General features: G+C 41.6%; 1 protein-coding gene, 2 long non-coding RNA genes and 1 pseudogene across 5 annotated transcripts; 3 read left to right on the top strand and 1 right to left on the bottom strand.

Moving 5' to 3' along the window:
• The first annotated feature begins 2,532 nt into the window (after positions 1 to 2,532).
• Positions 2,533 to 5,891, top strand: LOC120639125. Of its 3 annotated transcripts, XR_005661282.1 has the most exons (5): positions 2,533 to 2,669; positions 3,311 to 3,423; positions 3,758 to 3,766; positions 3,904 to 3,987; positions 5,604 to 5,891. It is a non-coding gene; the product is annotated as an uncharacterized LOC120639125 (long non-coding RNA). The 3 variants fall into 3 exon arrangements; XR_005661281.1 differs by lacking the exon at positions 3,758 to 3,766; XR_005661283.1 differs by lacking the exon at positions 3,758 to 3,766 and having other exon boundaries at positions 2,538 to 2,669; positions 3,304 to 3,423.
• Positions 5,892 to 7,975: 2,084 nt separating this feature from the next.
• LOC120711990 lies at positions 7,976 to 10,016 on the top strand. Its single transcript, XR_005690574.1, has 3 exons — positions 7,976 to 8,335; positions 8,818 to 8,922; positions 9,710 to 10,016. It is a non-coding gene; the product is annotated as an uncharacterized LOC120711990 (long non-coding RNA).
• A 1,720-nt stretch (positions 10,017 to 11,736) lies between these two features.
• LOC120639124 (senescence-specific cysteine protease SAG39-like) lies at positions 11,737 to 13,074 on the bottom strand. The gene is made up of 2 exons (XM_039915159.1): positions 12,573 to 13,074; positions 11,737 to 12,485 (listed from the first exon to the last, which is right to left on the bottom strand). The coding sequence occupies exons 1-2, from the start codon at positions 13,006 to 13,008 to the stop codon at positions 11,899 to 11,901; spliced, it is 1,023 nt and encodes a 340-aa protein (XP_039771093.1). The 5' UTR covers positions 13,009 to 13,074; the 3' UTR covers positions 11,737 to 11,898.
• Positions 13,075 to 19,517: 6,443 nt separating this feature from the next.
• LOC120713321 lies at positions 19,518 to 20,635 on the top strand (annotated as a pseudogene).
• Positions 20,636 to 21,070: the final 435 nt, after the last annotated feature.

Raw genomic sequence — 21,070 nt, 5'->3', positions numbered from 1 at the left:
CATTTCATATTTTTGGAAGTCATGTTCCACCTTAGTCCTTTCTGCTTTACTCGAGAATGAGCAAAGGCTAAGTGTGGGGGTATTGTTGACGACTGCTAAGTACCAAATTTAGGCCGTCAACTTCTGCATAAATACATAAAATGTAAACATCAACATAGTGGTAGGGGTTTATTACTGACCATTTCCACAAGTGTTGGTAAATATTTGTATGTAGGTGAATTAAGGGAGAAAACACACTTCATGAGTAGGAAAATACACTCCACAGATCAAGGCAAAATGCGCAACCAACCAGAGCATGAGAATCAGGCTGAAATGGATCAAAAGAGGCCCAAGTACCAAAGCAAACTAGCTTAGGAGAAGCCATGACCCATGGGATTAGGTCAAGGGCACTAGGACAGCCCAAATACCAAGATTGGGGGCGGTTAGTGGCAGTGGGCCATCGGCCGACCACCCTGGTTGGCCGACCAGCCAACTACACCAACCGACTTCAATCTTTGACATGGCAGCTCCTCATTGGTCCTAGATGTCGGTTCTTGGAGGATCACCAGCTGAAACCGATCTTGCTGCCTGTGGCTCCCTCCTATAAATATGAGAGGAGGGGGTAAGAATCAAGACACACCACCAAGTTAGGTTTCACATCCACCAAGTGCAACTTCAAGTCTTCTTTTTGGTTTAGAGGTTCCTAGCTTAGGGAGAGGGTAGAGGTACTCAGGAGGGGCGCCGGTCTTTGGTGCTCTTCTCCATTTCGTACCTCTACGAGAGTGAGAGAGTAGTTCGGGAGAAGTGCTGGGGTGTCGGCACTCTGCCCCAGCTTGTACCTCTATGGATGCTGCTACATTCTTCGGGTTTAGTAAGTATTCGTGGTTCCTATCTCTAGTATTTTACTTGGTATAGTATATGCTAGTAGTGCTTGTAGTTGAGTGAGATCAGTTCTCTTACTCGCGGGTTCGTCGCTCTATATTCATACAGAGTGCTGTAGTTTGCTACGAGATATCATACGTAGTTAGACTACAGTAGTAATCAGTAGTGTAGGCGTGGTGTCTAGGCTAAGGGCTATCCTTCGTTTGCCTTATATCCCACGGTTTAGTAGAGGTAGGGCGTAGGTGGTGACAGCCCTATTGGTCCTTCGTAATCCTCCACGTTCGGATATAGCGTAGAGTTGTTGGCCGGAGTCGACTGGCAGACCAGTTGTAAGCCGGTGCCCGAAGCGAGTATTGTGCCCGGCAGATCGACCTTTAACTCAGCTATAGTGTTATCTTAGGAATCTCTGTAGCCTTATACCTATCTTGATGTGTCCTTAGACCGATTAGAATAGAAGTTAGTGCACACATGTTCTCTTTGGATTCGATAACCCTTGGAATACTCTGAGGTGAAAGTTACAACGGTATCTGTGCGCTTGCGGATTTATTCGTGACACTAAAATACCCAACATTTATATCGTGCATCGTCGCATGTTATGCTATTGATTCTTCATGTCATATCATTCACGACCCAACCATGGCATCATTCTAATGCATGCATCTTATTCATGCATTTTAGTGACCGAACCGTCGGAGAACAAACCTGTTGAGCCCACCGAAGTTGCCGAACCCAAGCCCGGTGTCGAGTATGTGGTTGAACCCAAGAAAAACCAAGGCAAAGCAGCTAAGCATGATCCCTTGCACCTATTTAGTTATTTCAAGACGATGTATCACCTCGATGTATCCTTCTTGAAATCAATAAACTTTTCTTTTTCCAAAAAAAGTGGAACATAAGATCTTCATATCTATTTATCAGAGTGTAATAATGGTATTTACTCTCTTGTTTATGGTTTGAACATTGTTCTTAATATATTCACTTATGATATCTATCATATGTGTGTGAACTTGATCCTAGCGTGTGTATTTATATATATAGTAAGTCTATTGAGTACCCTAGCTATGGAATAAGCCATTCCATACCCGAGTGAGCCCGGGCACCCGATCCGGCTTGTCCCCGATCGCCGCTTCCAGTTTTTCCATCCGGTTCGCGACGTCCCCCACCATCTCCACCTCTGTCCCCACGCCCAACTGCCCAGCTCCCCTCATAAAAAAAACTGCCCAGCTCGTGTCTGCACTCCCCTGCGGCCGCGGACGCGCGAGACAGCGAGGCGCCCGCAGCCTCCCCGCCTCCTCCCCCGCCGGCAGCGGCGGCCCCACCGCCGGCGCTACCGATGTCGGCGTCGTGTCGGGAGACATCCGATTGGTGGGAGGAAGCAGCAGCAGGAGCCGGAGCCACGCACAACCGCCCAGCTCCCGTCTGCACCACCCTGGCGGTCGTATCTTGCACCGCCGCCGCGGACGCGTGGGATGACCAGGCGCCCGCAGTCTCCCCGCCCCCTCCTCCTCCCCTACCGGCAGAGGTGGCCACGGCGGCATGGGGACGGGGTCGACGCCACACCCCTCCTCCGACGGTGCTCCCTCATCCAGACCCCGTTCCACGAGCCTATCCTCCCGTCGCCGTCACCCCAAGGAGATCCTCCTCTGACCCGCTGACCAGATCCTCCTTCCATCAGGGTTCCTCACGTCCGGTGCCGCCCCCTCCTTTCTTCCATCTGTTGCGATGAGAGGAGCCATTACTGACCTGCCTGCACCGCACCTTCAATGAGAGGAAGTGTGTCAGCTCGATAGCGCCGCACCAGCACTCCCACGGTAAGAACATGTCCTGTGCCTCCCTCCCGGTGTATTAGTAGTTGCAGATACGGCGCTTGCATCGCCTGCACAGTTGTATGAATGGATAGATTGAACATATGCTGCCCTTGGTATTTTTTCCTCAATTCTGATGTAATTTGTCCTTGTCTGCATCATGTGACCTGAATTCTGATCTAGAGTTTTTTCTCTCGTTGGAACTGCTGGTTGAAATTATAGTTCATGAACCATATAATTACAATACGCAGAATCGCTAGAATTTTTTAAGCATATGATGGTAAATACCGATAATGGCATTTGTTGCCTGTCGCTGGCCATATGTTCGCAGCGCTGGCTTTTTCATAAACTGCTGCTTGAACTAAACTCCATAGTCATAGATAACTGCAAATAAGCAAATAGGCAACAACAAGGAATGGGACAGGATGAATGACTTATCCTGTCCAAGTAACCACGATGTTGAAGCCCTTTATTTGCAGCTGAAAAATCAAACTGAATCATTGAATAAATAGTTTCTGTAGCTTATATATTTCAGTTTGATAGCGATTTATCTTGCACTAATGCTCAATCCAAAATTTATCTTACAGATTCAGCTTTCAGTTATATGCACGCTTAGGCATATAATCCTATTTTCTTCAAGTTTGCAGATTATCTGATGGGCATTTGCGGCATTCTTCATTGGTAGAGGCAGCTTCTTCTCCCTCCCCTGCACCATGGATTTCTTCAGATTAGTGAGCTCTAATTCACCCCCAAGCACAAGGTGCCCTCTATTCTTCTCCCGTATGATCTGTTGATTTTGATTGATCCCCTGCGTTAGTACCAATGATATGTGAATGTATTAGAGCAGTGTTGGCCCTAGATTGTTGCTTTCTCGTAGTAGCGTGATTCTTTTCCTTGTTCCCCATTTGATCCCTCAACGACTGATTTTGCCATGTTCAATTTCGATCTTCAGAATTTTTTCTTGTAGTACCATCATAGTATCTTTATGCCTACAAATTACATATTCTAATAGCATGTCTCTTCTACTTTTCAAAAACAATACAAATTTTGCTATTGGGTGATTGCTGATGAGCTGAAAAATCTGCTAAACTCAGGCCATTGAGGTGGGTTGTGTGACTATGCTTACAACAACATCACTGCAAAAGTATTTATCATGTATTTTGTTTAGACATTACAGTACATGCATGGGTAACCTTATGCTGACAAGCCCCACTTTATGCTCTTTCTTCTTTCCCTATAGGAAGAACCAAGCACAGAAGCGCTGTCTTCGTTTCATCCTTGGACCTCTGATTACTCTGATCTTTGGTGTTCAACGTTCTGCCAGGTGACGAAAGGAAAAATAATTAAAATCTGGGCACAAGCAGTTTGCACTGTTAAACTCTGCAGCTAATGGAGGCATTGCCAGTTCATCAGGTCAATCCTATGATGTCGAGATTGTTGGCACCTCGTCCGACTATGCCTTGTAGGACTAGGAGGAGCATCAGATCAACTTCAGTGTTAAAAGAGAGCTGATGTGGTGCATGCAGATCAGTGACAGGAGATGACAATTGATTTACATGAATGCTTTGGTAATTTACCATATGATCATCTGAATGTCAGGACCGTGAGGTTCAATTCAATATAAGAGCGTGCATTTCCTTTGTTAGAAAATTTACTGATCTATCATAATCCACCCATTTTTCTGTAATAGGATTTGAATTGAGATGGTTTTATTTGATCAACTAATAATACACTGAGTAATACTGCATATGCACATGTTTAAATTTCTGTACAAATTCTATTATCATTTGTTGATTTGGGTATTCTGGTTGATATATATACACAGCAACAATTTATTCCCAGCTTAATATGCATTTTAGAGTTATATCATTACCACAAGCGAGATCAGTCCTTTTAGACAAGGGTATGCAGTACTAACTGATAGAGTCTACTTGCAAAATGTTAGGGTGGACTTCAATCAGGGTTCTGTCAGATTCTATCAGAGTATATTGATAGTGTCTTCTGTTGTACTAACTAGAGCTCAGGTTTCTGCCTTGTTCATACCATGTAATTTGTAGTTTTTTTCATGTTGTTTTATTTTAACTATCAAATATGTTAGAAAAGGTATACTTGTAATCTAAAAGAAAGGTGTATCATAGGTATCTACTTAGTATGTTCAATCCTTTCCCGCTAGTAAATTTCTTCATATAACCAAGCTATTAAGGGTTAGTATATGGTGATGGCTACTGCCCTAGGTAGTTGGTGTGGATGGCTGTACTGCTGCCCATGGACTTTCTATGGCACCTAAATTGGTTTGCGAATCATGCCTTGACTTTTATCACTATGCAAAATCCTCATGAAACTTTCTCACCGAGGAGCCAATATTTCCATTTAATTCACTGTAGCCTATTATTTTGTTTATTGTGGAAAAATCACTTACCAGAAATTGTGCCAGATTCCTGGTGTAGCGTGTTGCATCTGCTCTTGCTTAGAATTCTACACAGTCAACCCAGAATTTTGGGTTCCTCGTATCATTTGATTAGAATTGGTTGCTATCTGGACAACATCATAACCTTTATATGCAGAGCTATTGATGTGATATTAAAGCCCATACAAATGGTGCTATCACATTTTTTTCTTGTTATTGTGCTATAATTATGTGTGTACTACTCTATGGACGACATTGTGCATTCTCACAACTGAATGCTGATGCCATGAAAATTTTGAATTTTTGGTTCAGTTTTTATATGTGCACCTTCGAAATTTTGAGTGCTACTGTTTCTTCCCTGACCAGGTTCACGCGAGTGTCAGTCACTTCTTGCCTTGTCTAATTTTGCATCTTCTTGATCTTGCGTGTCTATGAACTTGGATTCATAGAAGCTATTATCAAAGAGTTTTGTTTTTCTTTAATACTGTTCCTTCTTGTTCTCATTAACTTGCACATGTCCTGCTGTATTTCAGTTGGGAGTATATGTAACGAGGAAAGCAGACCGGCTAACTGAGAACCATGGATTCGGCCTTGCTGGATCAGAGGGCCAAGCTTGTGTTTCTGAACACTGTATTTGTTGGAGGCACTGCTGTTCATCATATAAATACTCCTTGGATGTGATTATGCTTTGTGTCATTGTAAGGGTGGGATTCTATGACCGGAACAACTAGAAAACTAGGTGTGAAATTATGAGTTTTTGTGATCAACTTCACACTTTACGTTTTACCTTTCTTTTCTTGTTGTAAAGATTAATTAATTTATTCCAAAACTTGTTGTAAAGATTAATTAATTTATTCCAAAAGATTGTGCTTCTGCATACCGGCACAAAACAATTCTTTCCAGCCATGTTCTCAGGATTGCAAAACTATATTTTCGACATTCACCAATGTATATGAATTTCCTTGGAAAATTTCCATTGCATATACAAACAGGATACATCCAAATTAAGAGAAAACACATATGCCTGACTTTAATAAAACATTGGAACCCGTGTTGTAAGAATGCACAGTCACTTGAAAAACCGCATCGGCGTGACCTCTAATGTTTAAACCACCGGACAACAGCACGTCTGCATCCGGCTCGAGAAAAACCGGAGCGGGACCACGGGAGAAGGACCGGGTGGTTGCGTTCCAGCGGCGTGCGGAGCCGGGATCGGATGGTTGGCTCGAGCGACGCGATGGGGTGGGTGTGCTCGGGTATGGAATAGTTATTCCATACCCAGGGTAGGGATTAGCCCTAGCCTATATATATATATATATATATATATATATATATATATATATATATATATATATATATATATATGAGATGCATCTAGTTCTTTTCCAAAACCGGGTGTGACATTGTCTCAACTTCAATGTTCTAAGTTGCTTGCTGCAGTTTAATAGCTGATACAATTTATTAGCAACTACTGTCCACAATGCTGGTAGCTGATTCAGTATACCGGCAACGCTGGCAGTGTAGCGTTGGTTTACTGGCACTGTACAAACTAGCTAATATATATGGCTGAGTTTGGGTTTTGGTTTGGAATGGCAAACAGATTGGTTTGGCTCAGTTTTTGAGGTATGCAGTTTGGTTTGGTGAGGTTTGATCAATGTGAAAATTAGTAACTAATTTGATGTGGTTATGATCCGGATCTCAAACCATCAGCAGGTTGAACTCCTAGTGTAACTGATACTAGAGGTTGGTACTTTCACTACTGCACATACCCTCGTCACCGCCGGTTCAGCCTCCCGTTGGATTAGGGTTGATGGTAATGGGATCACTACTACAAAGCATAGATATTGTAACACACTCTAGTAACACATTCATCAATGTGTTACAGACAAACTGCATAAGAACACAAAACAATGTGTTACTATATGTTATAGATGAAGGTTGTAACACATACAGCTTATGCTCTAAAATTGTGTTACAAATAACACTTATAGTAACACAAAAATAATGTTACACCTAAACTGCTACGGATATGGAAGTATTTGTAACGCATAGAAATAATGCTACTACTAAAGTGATACAAAGATCTATACCCACTATATCACATATGACAACGACCTTTCTGTGATGAATACCTCATGGCAAGAGAGCTATTCCTCATTCAATGATATTGTGCATGTTGTTTTGTAGCATTTGGCACAACTTAGGGATGATTGTAGCATTTGGTACAACTTAGGGATGAAAGTGTGATGTGCCTTGTTTCGATCAGCTGAAGTGTCAAGTATGTGACAAAAATCATATTAATGCTGGTCCGCCATATCTTTTAAATTTTTTGGAGAACTTTTTCTTGAAATTTTAATAAGAAATAAAATAATTAACCATATATGGTCACATAAGGACTATTTGCACCAAAACCTCCCAATCATAAAGTTGAAACTAGCCTACGACCTACCTATTGTGGTAAGATCCATTGCCACTTGGTTATGTGGGGGTAACCTAATCCAAAATTAAACTTTAATTTGGGGATACACTACGTCAACATTCAAAAAAGAAGACATCTGATTTAGTGACGGGTAAATAGGACATGTCTTTCGTATGACATTAATGATGGGATAATGTAAACACATCACTAATTACTTGGTTGATCCTGACACACCCGCCACACAGGAGCGGACCCACTTGAATTATAGGGTATGCAACTAAATACCCATTATAGTATACTCCATGTATATTGGTTATACAAAATAAAAATTGCATAACTTAACATGCTCCCGAAGTCTTACCCACTCTGGCCCAAAATAGTTGCAGTCCACCACCCCCTTCCCACCCGCCGGCCCACATCAGCCCATTAGCGGTCAACAAGCCAGTCTGTTCGACAGGCCGAGCCGAGCGCTCTCTGCCCCACCCCCGTCCCCCACTCACCCTAACCTCCCGCTCCCAATTCCCCAGCTCCAACCACCGAATCCTAGTTGAGGCGGCGCCCGGCGGCGCGGCCAGGACTGCGGCAGCCTGCGGCCAGCAGCAGCACCACACCAGGCGGACATTGGATCATCGGGTTGGGCCGGTCGATTGGCGGCCAGCCGGGAGCCTGCAGTGACGGTGGACGGCGGACTCCTCAGGAAGGAAGCTGCACCCCGCCCGCCGCCGCCGGCCTCTACGAGCAGGATGTCGGATTCAATGCTGCCGCCCCCTCCTTGGGCGGAACAGCACATTTCTCCCTGCCGTGGCTGCCATCCTCCTCGTCGTGGATGTCTAGTAGCTCCTCACGGTGAGCTTCTCCTTCTTTCGCTTTCTTTTCTGTCTTACCTAGGGTTTGAAATTCAGCACGTCTCACAGATTTAAATCAGTGTGTATCATAGATTCCGTCCTATTGATTACTGTTGAGAGTAGATAACTTACCTGCAAGCTAGTAGATAATTTTTCATTCAAACTTTTAGCCAACATTCATGCTCATATGCTAGTGTGTTGTTCTGCTTGAATGATGAGGGTGACTGGTGATGTGCTTATCCCTTGCACAACCTGTAAATCTAAAAGGTCCGTCTCTATTTTATTCAACATAAAACACTATTTTTTATTCAGACTTCTGAATCAATTGTTTACTTGAACCAATGCTATTGCAACCTCGTTTTCTATTTTTCTTTGACTATATCAAATATTTTTATATTCTCTGATAATAAGTTACTTGTATTATGATTATGCAATACACTTTTATGAGGTATAAATGAAGAATTTTTGTCTTTTGTTACCCAGAACTTGTATGCTTTGCATGGACAAGCATTGCCTCACGTTGTGGCGGAAAAAGAATTAAGGGAGGAAAGGCAGTATTATTCTGTCAACATCTGGGGCATTAGAATGGTAAGCTACTAAGAGAGCTCCAATGACTTGATATTGTGCTTTTGATGCTTTTTGTTACTCTAGTGCTCTCTTTTTTACAAGTATATAGCTTACATAAATAGATGAGTACAATTCATCTGCAGTGCCTAAAATCTAGTAGCACTTTCCAGGATCAAGTAATGTTCACCTCAAATTTCTGCATATTTCTTAGAAGGAAGGAAACTTGATCTTTGCCATCAACTAAAAGAAAAGGTGACCTCTTGCAATAGACTTTGACATTGTTGTGCCTTGTATCTGTTCTCTGGACCATTCCTTAAAATGATGCTGAAATCAGTCATAAAAAAATACTAATATAGCGTATGGGCTGGTGGATATGCACCATCTCTGACTTGAACTGTGAAATAGTTCCTGCATTACAACAAACATTAGCTAGACAAAAAATAATATTCAGAGGCAGGCATGAACCACCTAGCTAGAGCCAGGAAACTAGTAATTGATACACAGCATATGGTTCATCTGACAATATTTCCTCAGAACTGTCACCTGCAATATGGAGATTGGTGAACTCTTCATGTATGAACAATGAAAACAGCATGGTCGATGAGATGTTATATTAAGTTCGACATTGTTAAGTTCGATGCTGTTAAGTACTTAAGTTTGATATTGTTTCAAATTTCTTTAGTGCTAACTCAGGTTAATTTTGTTCATGCCAAATCAGTATTAGTTGCTTGGCCTTCTAATTGTGTATGCTATAGTTATTTTTTTTTGAAAACATAAATATTACAACAAGCATAATTTCTCTATGCAGGTTGATTATGATCAATGGCTGAATTCTTAATTGGATGCATTCAAGAATGGATCAAGAAACAATGAACTTCAAGATTTCTAAATACTTATATGTTTTAATTTTCCTTTCCAATAGTACAGATTTTGTACTCTTTGCTGTCACAATGTATATTTGCTCTCTACAGTTATTCTTATATATATATATATATATATATATATATATATATAGACACACACACACACACACACACTGTCACATGATGCATACTACCTACATTTGTTTCCCTTCTATATTCTAGTGATTATTGAAAATTGTGGTTTGTGTGATTGAGCGATGTGTGATGTTCACTCGAAAAAAAAATGCAATGCACCATCATTTTCAATATGAAATGCATAAATTTTTTTTTGAAAAAATTAAGTGTGTTACAATAGGCAGAATATGTGTTACGAATCAAAATGTTCTATTTTGGAACTATGTTCTCTATAACAACGGGGAAGTGTTACTAGAGCTAAAAATATGTTACAAAAGATGACTGTTGTAACACTTGAGAAATGTTCCACTAGATCACTAATTGTGTTACAATGTAGTAACACTTTTTAGGATCTAAAGGAAAACATGTATTTTGTTCCAACAGAACAAACTACAGTAACATCGCATATAGGAATACTAATAATATGTGTTACAACTTGTTACTAAAATCCTGTTATGTAGTAGTGGATCATCCATCACTGTCAGTTACTCACTAGCGCCACCGCAGCCCCGCACACTCCGCGTGCCGCCGCAGGGGCCCTCATGCTGCTCCCTCGCCCCCACCCGCCATATCCGCCCACTCGGCCTGTGCCGCCGCGGGGCCCTCATGCCGCTCCTCCCATCCTCGTCCCCGGCCACGGCCGTCTCAACGCCATCCGTCAGGAAAGGGGGAGGGGAGAGGCGACGCAGCGGCAGCAGGGAGGGAAGGACCTATACGGAGGACTGAACCAAACCAAAATATGACTGTGTTCAGTGTTTAGTGTCAATGCTTGTTTCTTTTTCTGTAGTTTCAGGTTTGGATGTTTTTTATGGTTCTCAGCTTACGAAAACCGACCCACCAAAGGACTCCAAAAAATTCCCACCTCATCACCATGGCTCATCCATCTGTTCTCTCGTAGCTGTCTCCTGAGCCATTGCCACCTCCATTTCCGGGTGCTCCAACATTCTTTTGCCGTTACCAGGTCCTTGTTCGCATTTAGATATAGTTAGTACTGTACCATATGATTTCATTTCGTCTTACGGTTAGGGATTCTGACTCTTAACCAAATTGGCTTTATTATCTCATCGACAGTATATGCAACTTTGTTGATCATGAGTGCCTAATTTTTCAGCAATTTAATTTGTACCTCATGGATATACCTAGATCTCGTTTGGATATATTAAGTCCAGTACAGCATGGCCAAAGCCATGGAAAGTTGGCCAGCCAATGAATGCTTAGGCCTTGTTTGGTTGTATAAGATTTATTTCAGACCGGGGAATAGTAGGTATAACAATAAACTCATGATAAGATTCCCGATCTCTTGTTATACTTATCATGAGTATATTTTATTGCAATGAGTTTTCAACCCAAAATAAATCATGGTCTCTTGTTGTACCTATTACAAATTTCTTGTTATACATACTATTCCTGGGCAAGAATAAATCCTATACAACCGAACAATAAATCATGCCTAATGATTTTTGCACTGCTGTTTCATGGGCCTGCTGCCGAGAAATATATGGACTCTGCACGGCTTACTGCATTCAAGTTTGCAAGATCTTGCACAAATACGAATTTGCTTGATTAGTGCTCCTTGTGTACTACAACTTTTTTTTTGCAAGTTCGCAAGTTCTTAGTGCGCCAACTTGATAGCAGCTAATGTGTCAATCCTTTCTGCATGAATTGCATAAAAACCGTACATCATAGGGCACTCATCAGGGACATATCTCCGTGCACCTGGCTGTGGTGTGCTCATCCTTTCTGAATATGAGCTCCATGCCTCCATGAAAATTACCAGCATGTATTCAGCAATCATTAATAAGTATTGAACTGCAGAATATACATAAAGATTATTTCAAACACAATTTACAGACACATATGAACCAGCGATACATCACGAGACATGGAAGCATTATCCATGGCTCTACATAAGTGTTTTTGTTTGATTGAACTCGAGGCTTATGAAGGTCTAGCTGCATGCCTACGCAGTGGGGTAGGAAGGCTCCATGGCAAGACCACACATGCCCTTCTTGTCTGAAATATCCTTCTCCATCCTCAGGTAACCATTCTCACCCCATGTCGTGCCCCATGAGTTCTTCATCAGCCAATACTTGGTCCCATCGCTGGTCTTTCCATAACCAATGGCTGCGATTCCATGGTCCAAGTCAGTACCACAGGAGCCGGTCATCACACCACCAGAGTAGAACTGAAATGTCATGTCTCCGCCATCCACTGCCACCGACACGGGCTGGTTCGCCACTGCCTTCATCAGTGCAGCCTCATCGTTGGCCGGCACATCTTCGTAGCCCTTGATGGTCGCAGCACTATTTGATCCACTCTTGCACTTACCATCGGTAGCTGTGTAAGGATAGCTGGATTCAGTGGTCAGGCCACCATTCTTGATGATGAACTTGAAGGCATCATCCATCAAACCACCCGCGCATCCCTGATCCTCACCATGGACATCGCAATCAACCAACTCTTGCTCGGAGAGTGAGATGAGTTTGCCGGTGCTGATTTTTGCAATGCCCTCTGTGGCGGCCACAGCCGAGAATGCCCAGCAGCAGCCTGCATTTAATAATGTTATTATATAAAATAGTTTGGGTAAATTGTGTTGGCACAAGTAATGTATCATCATACTAAATGTGTACTTACCACATTGGCCCTGGTCCTTGATGGGAGTAACGGCACCCTTGGTTCTCCAGTCGATGGTCGCCGGTAGCGCATCAATACTTACATTCTCGTACCTAAATCCAGTAGGGACTTTCACCGGGCTAGGTCTGAAGCCCTTGTTAGTCTTGGTGGCCCTGAACTCGTTGTTGGTGAGGTCTGCGAACTGGTTGACGCCGAGCCAGAACTTGCGGTTCCCAGCGGCGTTGAATGACTCAATGAACTTAACATTGGCCTTGAACACCTCGAACCGCCGAGCCTTCTCGGCGGCATCTTTGTAGACACGGCTATACTGGGCCATCCACTGCTCGTGCCTCGCCACCATGGCTGAGTCGTCGCTCAGGTCACGAGCAGCGAGGGCAGCACTGCAGAAGAAGACGCAGCCGAGGATTGTGAGGAGCAAAGCCTTTGGGATGGCCATGGTCGATCAGGCCTTTCAGTTGGTTTCTACTGCTGCAATTGTGCACTGTCGTCCTATTAATTTGGTGATTGGATACGGAAGAGTTGCAGGGTATATATAGCTACCGGTCTGTATTTTTGTAAGCAAGAAGATACGGTGCTTGTACGATGTATTGGGTGGAAAGGGACATGTCCGTGGCCGTGAAGTACGATTAGCTTTGTTTATGGCTAGCGTTATCAAACTGTAATAAAATATTAAGCTCCACATTTGATCACAGGCATTGAACATATCGAATAAAAATTGGTAAAAAAGACATACCACATGGGAGTGGGGCAAGTGATTGTGACATAGTAGGCTACCAAATTTGACGTTTATTTCTTCATCAATTTGTTTGCTTGACGTGTTGGCAGCTACGGTAGCCTTGGCATGATTTTCTTCATCAATTTTTTTAACAAGTCTGAGATGGTTATTTGATCACTGTATACATGGTTAGGGAATAGACATGGCAGATGACAAAAGATATGAATGGCAAGCGTTGATCGGCAGATGGAGGCAAGAATCACTACCCATGTCAAACTCATCTACATAGTTCATTTTACTAGAGATATGAAATTTGGAGGCCCTTTGCGGTCGCACCATTCGCACACCCTTGGGGACAGGCCTGGCACAGTGCCGAGGGGAAACGGGTGGCGGAGGTGGAAGAAGACCTGATGGGCGAGGCCTGCTTGTCAGCGAGAGTGAGAGAGGAGGGATGTGGGGCAGGCCGGGGAGAGGAGTTGGGCCTGGGTTCGGGCCATGCTGGGAGAAAAAAGAAAGAAAGAAAGGGAGTTGGGGCGGGCTGGTGGCTGGCTGGGCTGAGCGGGAGAGAAGGAGAGGGGAAGGGGAGCAGGAAGTGTATTCTACGCGCGCGCATCTACGTATCGACATATCGCACAAGAGCTTCACGCAGTCACTTTTCTGGTCCAACTTTCTTCCGGAGGCCCGTTTAGGAGCCCATTTTTTTTGTCGATTCAGCTTCCCCATGTGCCCATTTTCTTCTTTTTCTCCGCCGTTCTCTTGTCTTCTGCCCCGTTCTCTTCCTCCATTCATTTTAGGTTTTTTTGCTGGCTCGTAGATCTCCCCATTTCTTTCTGTTTTGAACTGGTAGGCTTGTAGTATCTACCCATTTCTTATTTGTTTTGAAATGTCATTCCTGTTTGCAATTTAGTTCACTCTTTATGGCTTCTAGATTTCTTTGGGCAAAATTATCAGCAGTTATATAGTTTTCTTGTTTATTCTATTAATCTTTTAGGGTAATGACAATTATTATGCTATTCGTAGTTAGTCTTTTATATATAGTATTTTTTTCTGTGCTAAATAAGCAGGTACTTTTACTCATCAACTTTTACTCATTGTTGACTTCTGTGCTACACAATTTTTCCATCAACTTTGGAACACAATTCTTACTCATTGTTGACTTCTAACATTGAAAAACTCACATATAGGTACTTTTGATCATTTAAGTTCCAACTGCCTTAAATTTTCTCTAAAGTTCCATACTATATTAATTGTTCTCTGAAGTTTGTTCATAACTTTTAAAATTGTTGAAAACTTTTCAGTTTGTGTAATCTTGTAGAACTTTTTGGCCTGCTTCATTTGTTCCACATTATCAATAAAGTTCTATACTATATTAATTGTTCTCTTAAGTCTGTCTACAACTTTTTACTTTGTTCTAAACTTTGTAGGTTGTCCTAATCTTGTACAACTTTTAAGTTTGTTCCTTTCAAAACTTTTAAGTTTGTTCCTATCATCTAGATACATTTAAGTTGTTCCTTTTTGTTCCCTTGCTTTTAAAACAAAAGGAACTTTTAAAATTGTTCCATTTGAGTCTCTACTTTTGAGAAAGTTCCAACCTGGTTTAAAATGTTGTTTACAGTCCTGAACAATACAAATTGTTCTTAAATGTTCTCTAAAGTTCCATACTATATTAATTGTGCTCTGAAGTTTGTTCACAACTTTTAAAATTGTTGAAAACTTTTCAGTTTGTCTAATCTTGTAGAACTTTTTCCTAGATCTGCTGAAAATCATTCTCCAAAGCGTTAATTATTCTCCAAAAGTAGTATGCTCACAATATTATTAATGCTACAGAACTCAAACAGGAGGGCTACTAGTAAACTAAAAAACAAATTGAAAGCCCACGTACGGCCCACGGATATCAATTCAGCCACGCAAGTTGTTATGTCCATGTGAATGAATCGATTCAGCCCACCCCAACCACTGCGTCCCACGTGAATTCCACCCGGGCCAATCACTTCTGCGGTAGCTTCGCAGAAAAATGCATATGCAACGAATAGGACCGGGATATCGCGCGACCCGTCGCGCACACGGCGATTGCGCGACCCCTCCCCCCCTACTTTTTTTTGTCCGATTTTGGCATCTTACGTGGCCACCGTTTGCCTTCATGTGTTTCTTGTAACTATATTTGTCTCTCTGACCTACCTACCCATGTACAGCATGTAGTAGGAGTTTTTTTTAACATATAACTTGTTTATAGAAAATGATTTATCTTATTCGTATGATCTCCGTTTTAAATACTGATTGTACCGTTGTGTTCTACGTGACAAGATGAACATAACTAGATCTCAGTTGCATATGTTTTGAAAATGTTTTCAACTAGTAGCAACTTATGTGAAAATTTAAGTATGATATTACTAAAGGAGTTGCCACACATATAAAATAAAAGTTGCCACAAAAAATACTTATAAGTTTATAATATAGATATATTGTCACAAATAAAATCTATAATATATATACATAAGTTGTCACAAATAAAATTCATAATACACGTAAGTTATTACAAAACACAAAAGATGGCATACATGTAAGTAGTAGAAGAAAAAGTAAGTTATCATAATCATAAGTTTAAAATACAATTTGTCATAAAATAAAAGTTGTCTTATATGTAAAATAAAAGTTGTCGCACATATAAGATGTATGTTACCAAACATATAAGATAAAAGTTATCATAAAAGTACTTATAAGTTGTCACAAAAGCATAATTTGTTATAAAATATAAGTTGTCACAAATAAAACCTATTATATACATAAGCTCCACTAGTAGCGAGTTATATTTACATTTGGATTTCATAATATGGAAGGAGTTGCTACAATATATATATATATATATTGTTATCCTTTATACATATAAGTTGCCATAAAAACAGAACGGTACATATAAATTATTATAAGTATATATATAAATTATCATAAAATAAAAAGTTGTTACACATATAAAATAAAAGTTGCAAAAAAATAAAATCTATTATACCATGAGTTGCCAAACATATAAGATGTGTGGTAAATCTATTACATCTTACGTTTGTAACCAGTTATATATGTGATAATTTATATCTTATTTGTATGACAACTTGTGCGTATCAACCTTTCGTTTCGTGGCAACTTATTCAATAATATCAAAATTAAATTTATACATAAATTACTACTAGTGGAAAACATCGTAAAAATATATGCAAGTGGGGTCTAGTTTTATTCGTCTTGTCGTGTAGAACATAATGGTATAATCAGTTCTTCTCAAAATGGAGATAATATGAATGAGATAAAACATTTTTTATAGAAGTTTCGTACCAAAACAAAGTTAACTAGGTGATGGCGTGAGCATGCAGACACATGGGCTGAAAATGCGGGCGGATTAATGCATGGGACATTGGGCCGCGATGCGAAGAAAGGCCGAGGTCGGGCTTGCGAGGGTTGCGCGCCAACACGCCAGCGCGACCGGTCGTAGGATAGCGTTTTCCCAACGAATAGACAGCCCCCAAAGGGGAGGGCGTGCTGGAAAAGGGAGGGGTTTTGGGCTGCCAAGAGAGAGGAAGAGAAAAAGCTGGGTTGGGCAAAAGAAAAGAGAAAGAAAAAACTTTTAAACAAAAGGGAAACAAAAGAACAAGATCATTTGAAAATAAAATAATTTCAAAGTCAAATAAATTTTATTTTGGGTGTTACAGACAGGCATGATTTAGAGAAATTTATAAGTACAAGGTCAGGTCATGGACAAAGCCGGCCAACCTGTTTCACTCGAATAAATTCCTGACCGTGTTTGTCCGAGCAATAGGTATTTTGAATCAAATCTTCTTCGAATCCAACCATTGGTTTGAAGAAAAATCTTTTTGAATTGGGGAACAATCTGTGTGTAGGGATGGACGCCGAGCCAGCTCGGCTCGGTCTCGTTAGCTAAATGAGCTAGCTCGACTCGGCTCGTTAACAATATGAGCAAAAATAGCTGCTCGGCTCGGCTTGTTAATAGCCCGAGCTAGCTCATTAGGCTCGCGAGCCACATTTAAATTTGATATTACAATCACAATATATAAAAAATATAAAAGTATAGCACTCACAAAGTTTTGAACTTCCAAAATTCAAACTTATGCATAAACCATAACCAATCAATAGTTTACTTATTACATTAGCTCGGCCATAGCCCATCAGCCATAAGTACTATTGTAGCAACATGTATATCTTAAAAAAGACTAAGGATGCACTCTTGTCCCTTTGTCCTCAGTTTTGTTGCAACCTGCAAAAGGACTCCATCTCTCGTTTACAAATTGAAGGCACATGCTAAGTTTCGGCGACAAGCAAATATTGATTAATTTTACAAAGAACTATATTAATCCAATACTAGTGAAGATAAAATGAATAGATATTTTATTAATTTCTTTCTACCACCATTTGTAGAAATTCCGGCAACTCAACATTATCCCCATCATGTATTTCCTGAAAAGACAAACACAATTTGACTAATTAGACCCTCTTGCCTCCCTTATAAGAGCATCTCCAAGAGTGTTTCTAAATTTCACCCTCTAAATTATCATTTGAAGAGCCTTATGCATAAAAACCGTTTTCTATATGTTTGCACTCTCCAACAGCTTTTCTATATCTTGTGTGCACTCTAGAAAGCTATTTTTTATTATCTATCTTTGTCTTGCAAGAAATGTGGAATGAAGGATGTCTACATTTGGATAGCCACTTAGAGAAGTTGTTGGAAGGTATTTTTCTATCAAAATCTCTATTTATAACAATGAGGAAACATATAGAGGATCTCTTGGAGATGCTCTAAGCCCTAAAGCTCCGTTAGCTCGTGAGCAGTTCGCTAGTTGGCTCGAGCTAGGTCGTTAACAAAACGAGCAAAAATAGCTGCTCAACTTATTTAAAAAATCCATCGAACCGAGCCAAACTGAGCCAAGCAGCAATCAAGCCGAGCCAGCTCGCGAGTTTCGGCGTCCAGCCTTATCTGTTTGGAGCCCGGGGAGGAGCCCCTAGGCCTGGTGTTCCATGGTGCCCCGCCCCCTGTCCGCCACCTACCGGCTGGGCACACGCAGCAGCAGCTCCCCCCGAAACCACCGCTTGGAGAGGCCTTGGCCAGCGGTGTGATCCTCCGGGCGGTGGTGCTTGTGATTATCCGGGTTTCAGATTTTTAACCACCCTTTTCTTTTGCTCGGGATATTTTTGTCTGCTAAACCAAACGTTCGAAAAGGTTTCTATCAGATAGGTTAAAAAGTCTAGAGATCCAAGAGAGAACTCAATTCATGTTAGGACATATACCAAGATAATATACAGGAACAAAAAAAAAACAACACGTTATTAGTCTCAACCAAAATAAATCTTTGCATACCACTTAGCGCCAATGTCTTATTTGTTTTTCTGGGTGGCGGCGGTATGCGCTGCCAACAAGCGTAGTGACTACTAATATTTTCAGACGCGTTCACACCATGTAAACTCCAAATAAAGATCCCTGCAGGCCGTAGCTTGTACGTCTGCAACATATTTGTACCACAGATTCTAACTGATACGAGTCAAATTTGTGAATATTCCGTCTAAGAAAAAACAGTCCCACATGAAAAAAAGTATGCTGCACAACTGAAAAAATGTGTCGTTGGTTGAATTTTGTGAATTTTCAAAAATGTAATTTCTCCACAAGAAAAATGTTTTCGGAATGAATATAAATTTGGTAAGAAAATTGTGAGCTGTTGGATTAGCATCTAATGGGTGGGAAATGTAATTGATGGATAAGGTTATCAGTCACTTGTCATGGAGACAGGCCCTGTTACGCTGCGGTGTCACATTAAACCAGTCTTGTTTGGCATAAAATTTTCTCTGGAATACCATTGGTACGGCTATAAGAAATGTTCACTTTTTATAATGGTATGCGGAGTGCATGGTAATATGGAGCTTAATTTTTTATATACGTTTCAGAGAAATACCAGATGACAACTATAACCATAATCAATAAAATTGTCACTCTCAGCTCCAAAACACACGTCTCAAGCACAAGTATTTTATAGATGTGGCAACCCTACTTTCACGGCTACGGAGGTGTTCCTTTCCACAAAGCTTGAGCCACATAATACATCGTAAAAGCACCGTTTCTTTGACTACTTTCACACAACATAGCGGTAGCTATATATACCCATGCCACCCACACTTCCAGTCACCAAATTAAACCAAAGCACAGCGTGCAAAAACAGCAGCAAACAAGAACAACCATGGCCACCTGCAGCAAGGCTTTGCTCTTCACCATCCTTGGCTGCTTCTTCGTCTGCAGCGCCCTCACGGCTCGTGAGCTGACTGACGACTCGGCCATGGCAGCGAGGCACGAGCAGTGGATGAGCCAGTACGGCCGCTTCTACAAGGACGATGCCGAGAAGGCGCAGCGTTTTGAGGTGTTCAAGGCCAACGTCAAATTCATTGAGTCGTTCAACGCTGCTGGGAATCGCAAGTTCTGGCTCGGCATCAACCAGTTCGCCGACCTCACTAATGCTGAGTTCAGGGCGACCAAGACTAACAAGGGCTTCAAACCTAGCCCAGTGAAGGTTCCTACCAGATTTAGATACGAGAATGTTAGCATTGATGCGCTTCCGGCTAGCATCGACTGGAGGACCAAAGGTGCTGTTACACCCGTCAAGGATCAAGGCCAATGTGGTATGAAAAAATAACTTTATATAATGCACATGTCAAAGCTTTTTCCCCCCCTCAGATACTATAGCAACTAATGTACCATGCATGATTATTTGCAGGCTGTTGCTGGGCATTCTCAGCTGTGGCTGCAACGGAGGGTATCGTCAAGATCAGCACCGGCAAGCTCATCTCGCTCTCGGAGCAAGAGTTGGTCGACTGCGACGTCCATGGTGAGGACCAGGGCTGCGAGGGTGGTTTGATGGACGATGCCTTCAAGTTCATCATCAAGAACGGCGGCCTGACCACCTAGTCCAGCTACCCGTACACAGCCGCTGATGGCATGTGCAAGAGCGGATCAAACAGTGCCGCAACCATCAAGGGCTATGAGGATGTGCCGGCCAACAATGAGGCTGCCCTCATGAAGGCAGTGGCCAACCAGCCAGTTTCGGTGGCTGTGGATGGAGGAGACATGACGTTCCAGTTCTACTCCGGTGGTGTCATGACCGGCTCTTGTGGCACTGACTTGGATCATGGGATTGCAGCAATCGGTTATAGAAAGACAAGTGATGGCACCAAATATTGGCTGATGAAGAACTCTTGGAGCACGACATGGGGCGAGAACGGCTATCTGAGAATGGCGAAGGATATTTCGGACAAGAGGGGCATGTGTGGCCTCGCCATGGAGCCCTCCTACCCCACCAAGTAGGATTCGTACAACATATCCACATAGATCGAATAAACATGGATGCTTCTTTGTATTTTCATATATATATATATATATATATATATATATATATATATATATATATATATATATATATATATATATATATATGGCCCATTCTTATTGTCTATAATTTGTTGCACAAGGTCACATGTTTATTTATGTAAACAGTACAGTATGTTTGATATGTACGCAATGATAAATTAAGTCTACGCCCTGGCTATTTTCTTAATTTATTGATCACTTGTGCTAATGGGCAAATGCAACCTAACAGTATATGTGCTTTGTTAGAAATAAAACCTAACATGAAGATTGCTGTATAGCCAATTAGAGCAAGTCCAACCCATTTCCCTTCCACAATACAATTGAAGGATATAGTGGGAAGAGGTGCTGCGGCATGTCATCTTTTCCTTCTTT

The sequence above is a fragment of the Panicum virgatum genome, chromosome 6K (assembly GCF_016808335.1).
Source record: "Panicum virgatum strain AP13 chromosome 6K, P.virgatum_v5, whole genome shotgun sequence".
Lineage (NCBI taxonomy): Eukaryota > Viridiplantae > Streptophyta > Magnoliopsida > Poales > Poaceae > Panicum > Panicum virgatum.
The sequence above is the reverse complement of the archived record's forward strand: the minus strand, read 5'-3'. Positions and strand labels throughout refer to the sequence as shown.

Excerpts from the sequence above, each read along its gene's own strand:
- LOC120639124 (XM_039915159.1), bottom strand. The coding sequence starts at position 13,008 with ATGGCCATCCCAAAGGCTTTGCTCCTCACAATCCTCGGCTGCGTCTTC. Across the intron at positions 12,486-12,572 it reads CAAGGACCAGGGCCAATGTG|GCTGCTGCTGGGCATTCTCG; the intron begins GTAAGTACACAT and ends TATTAAATGCAG.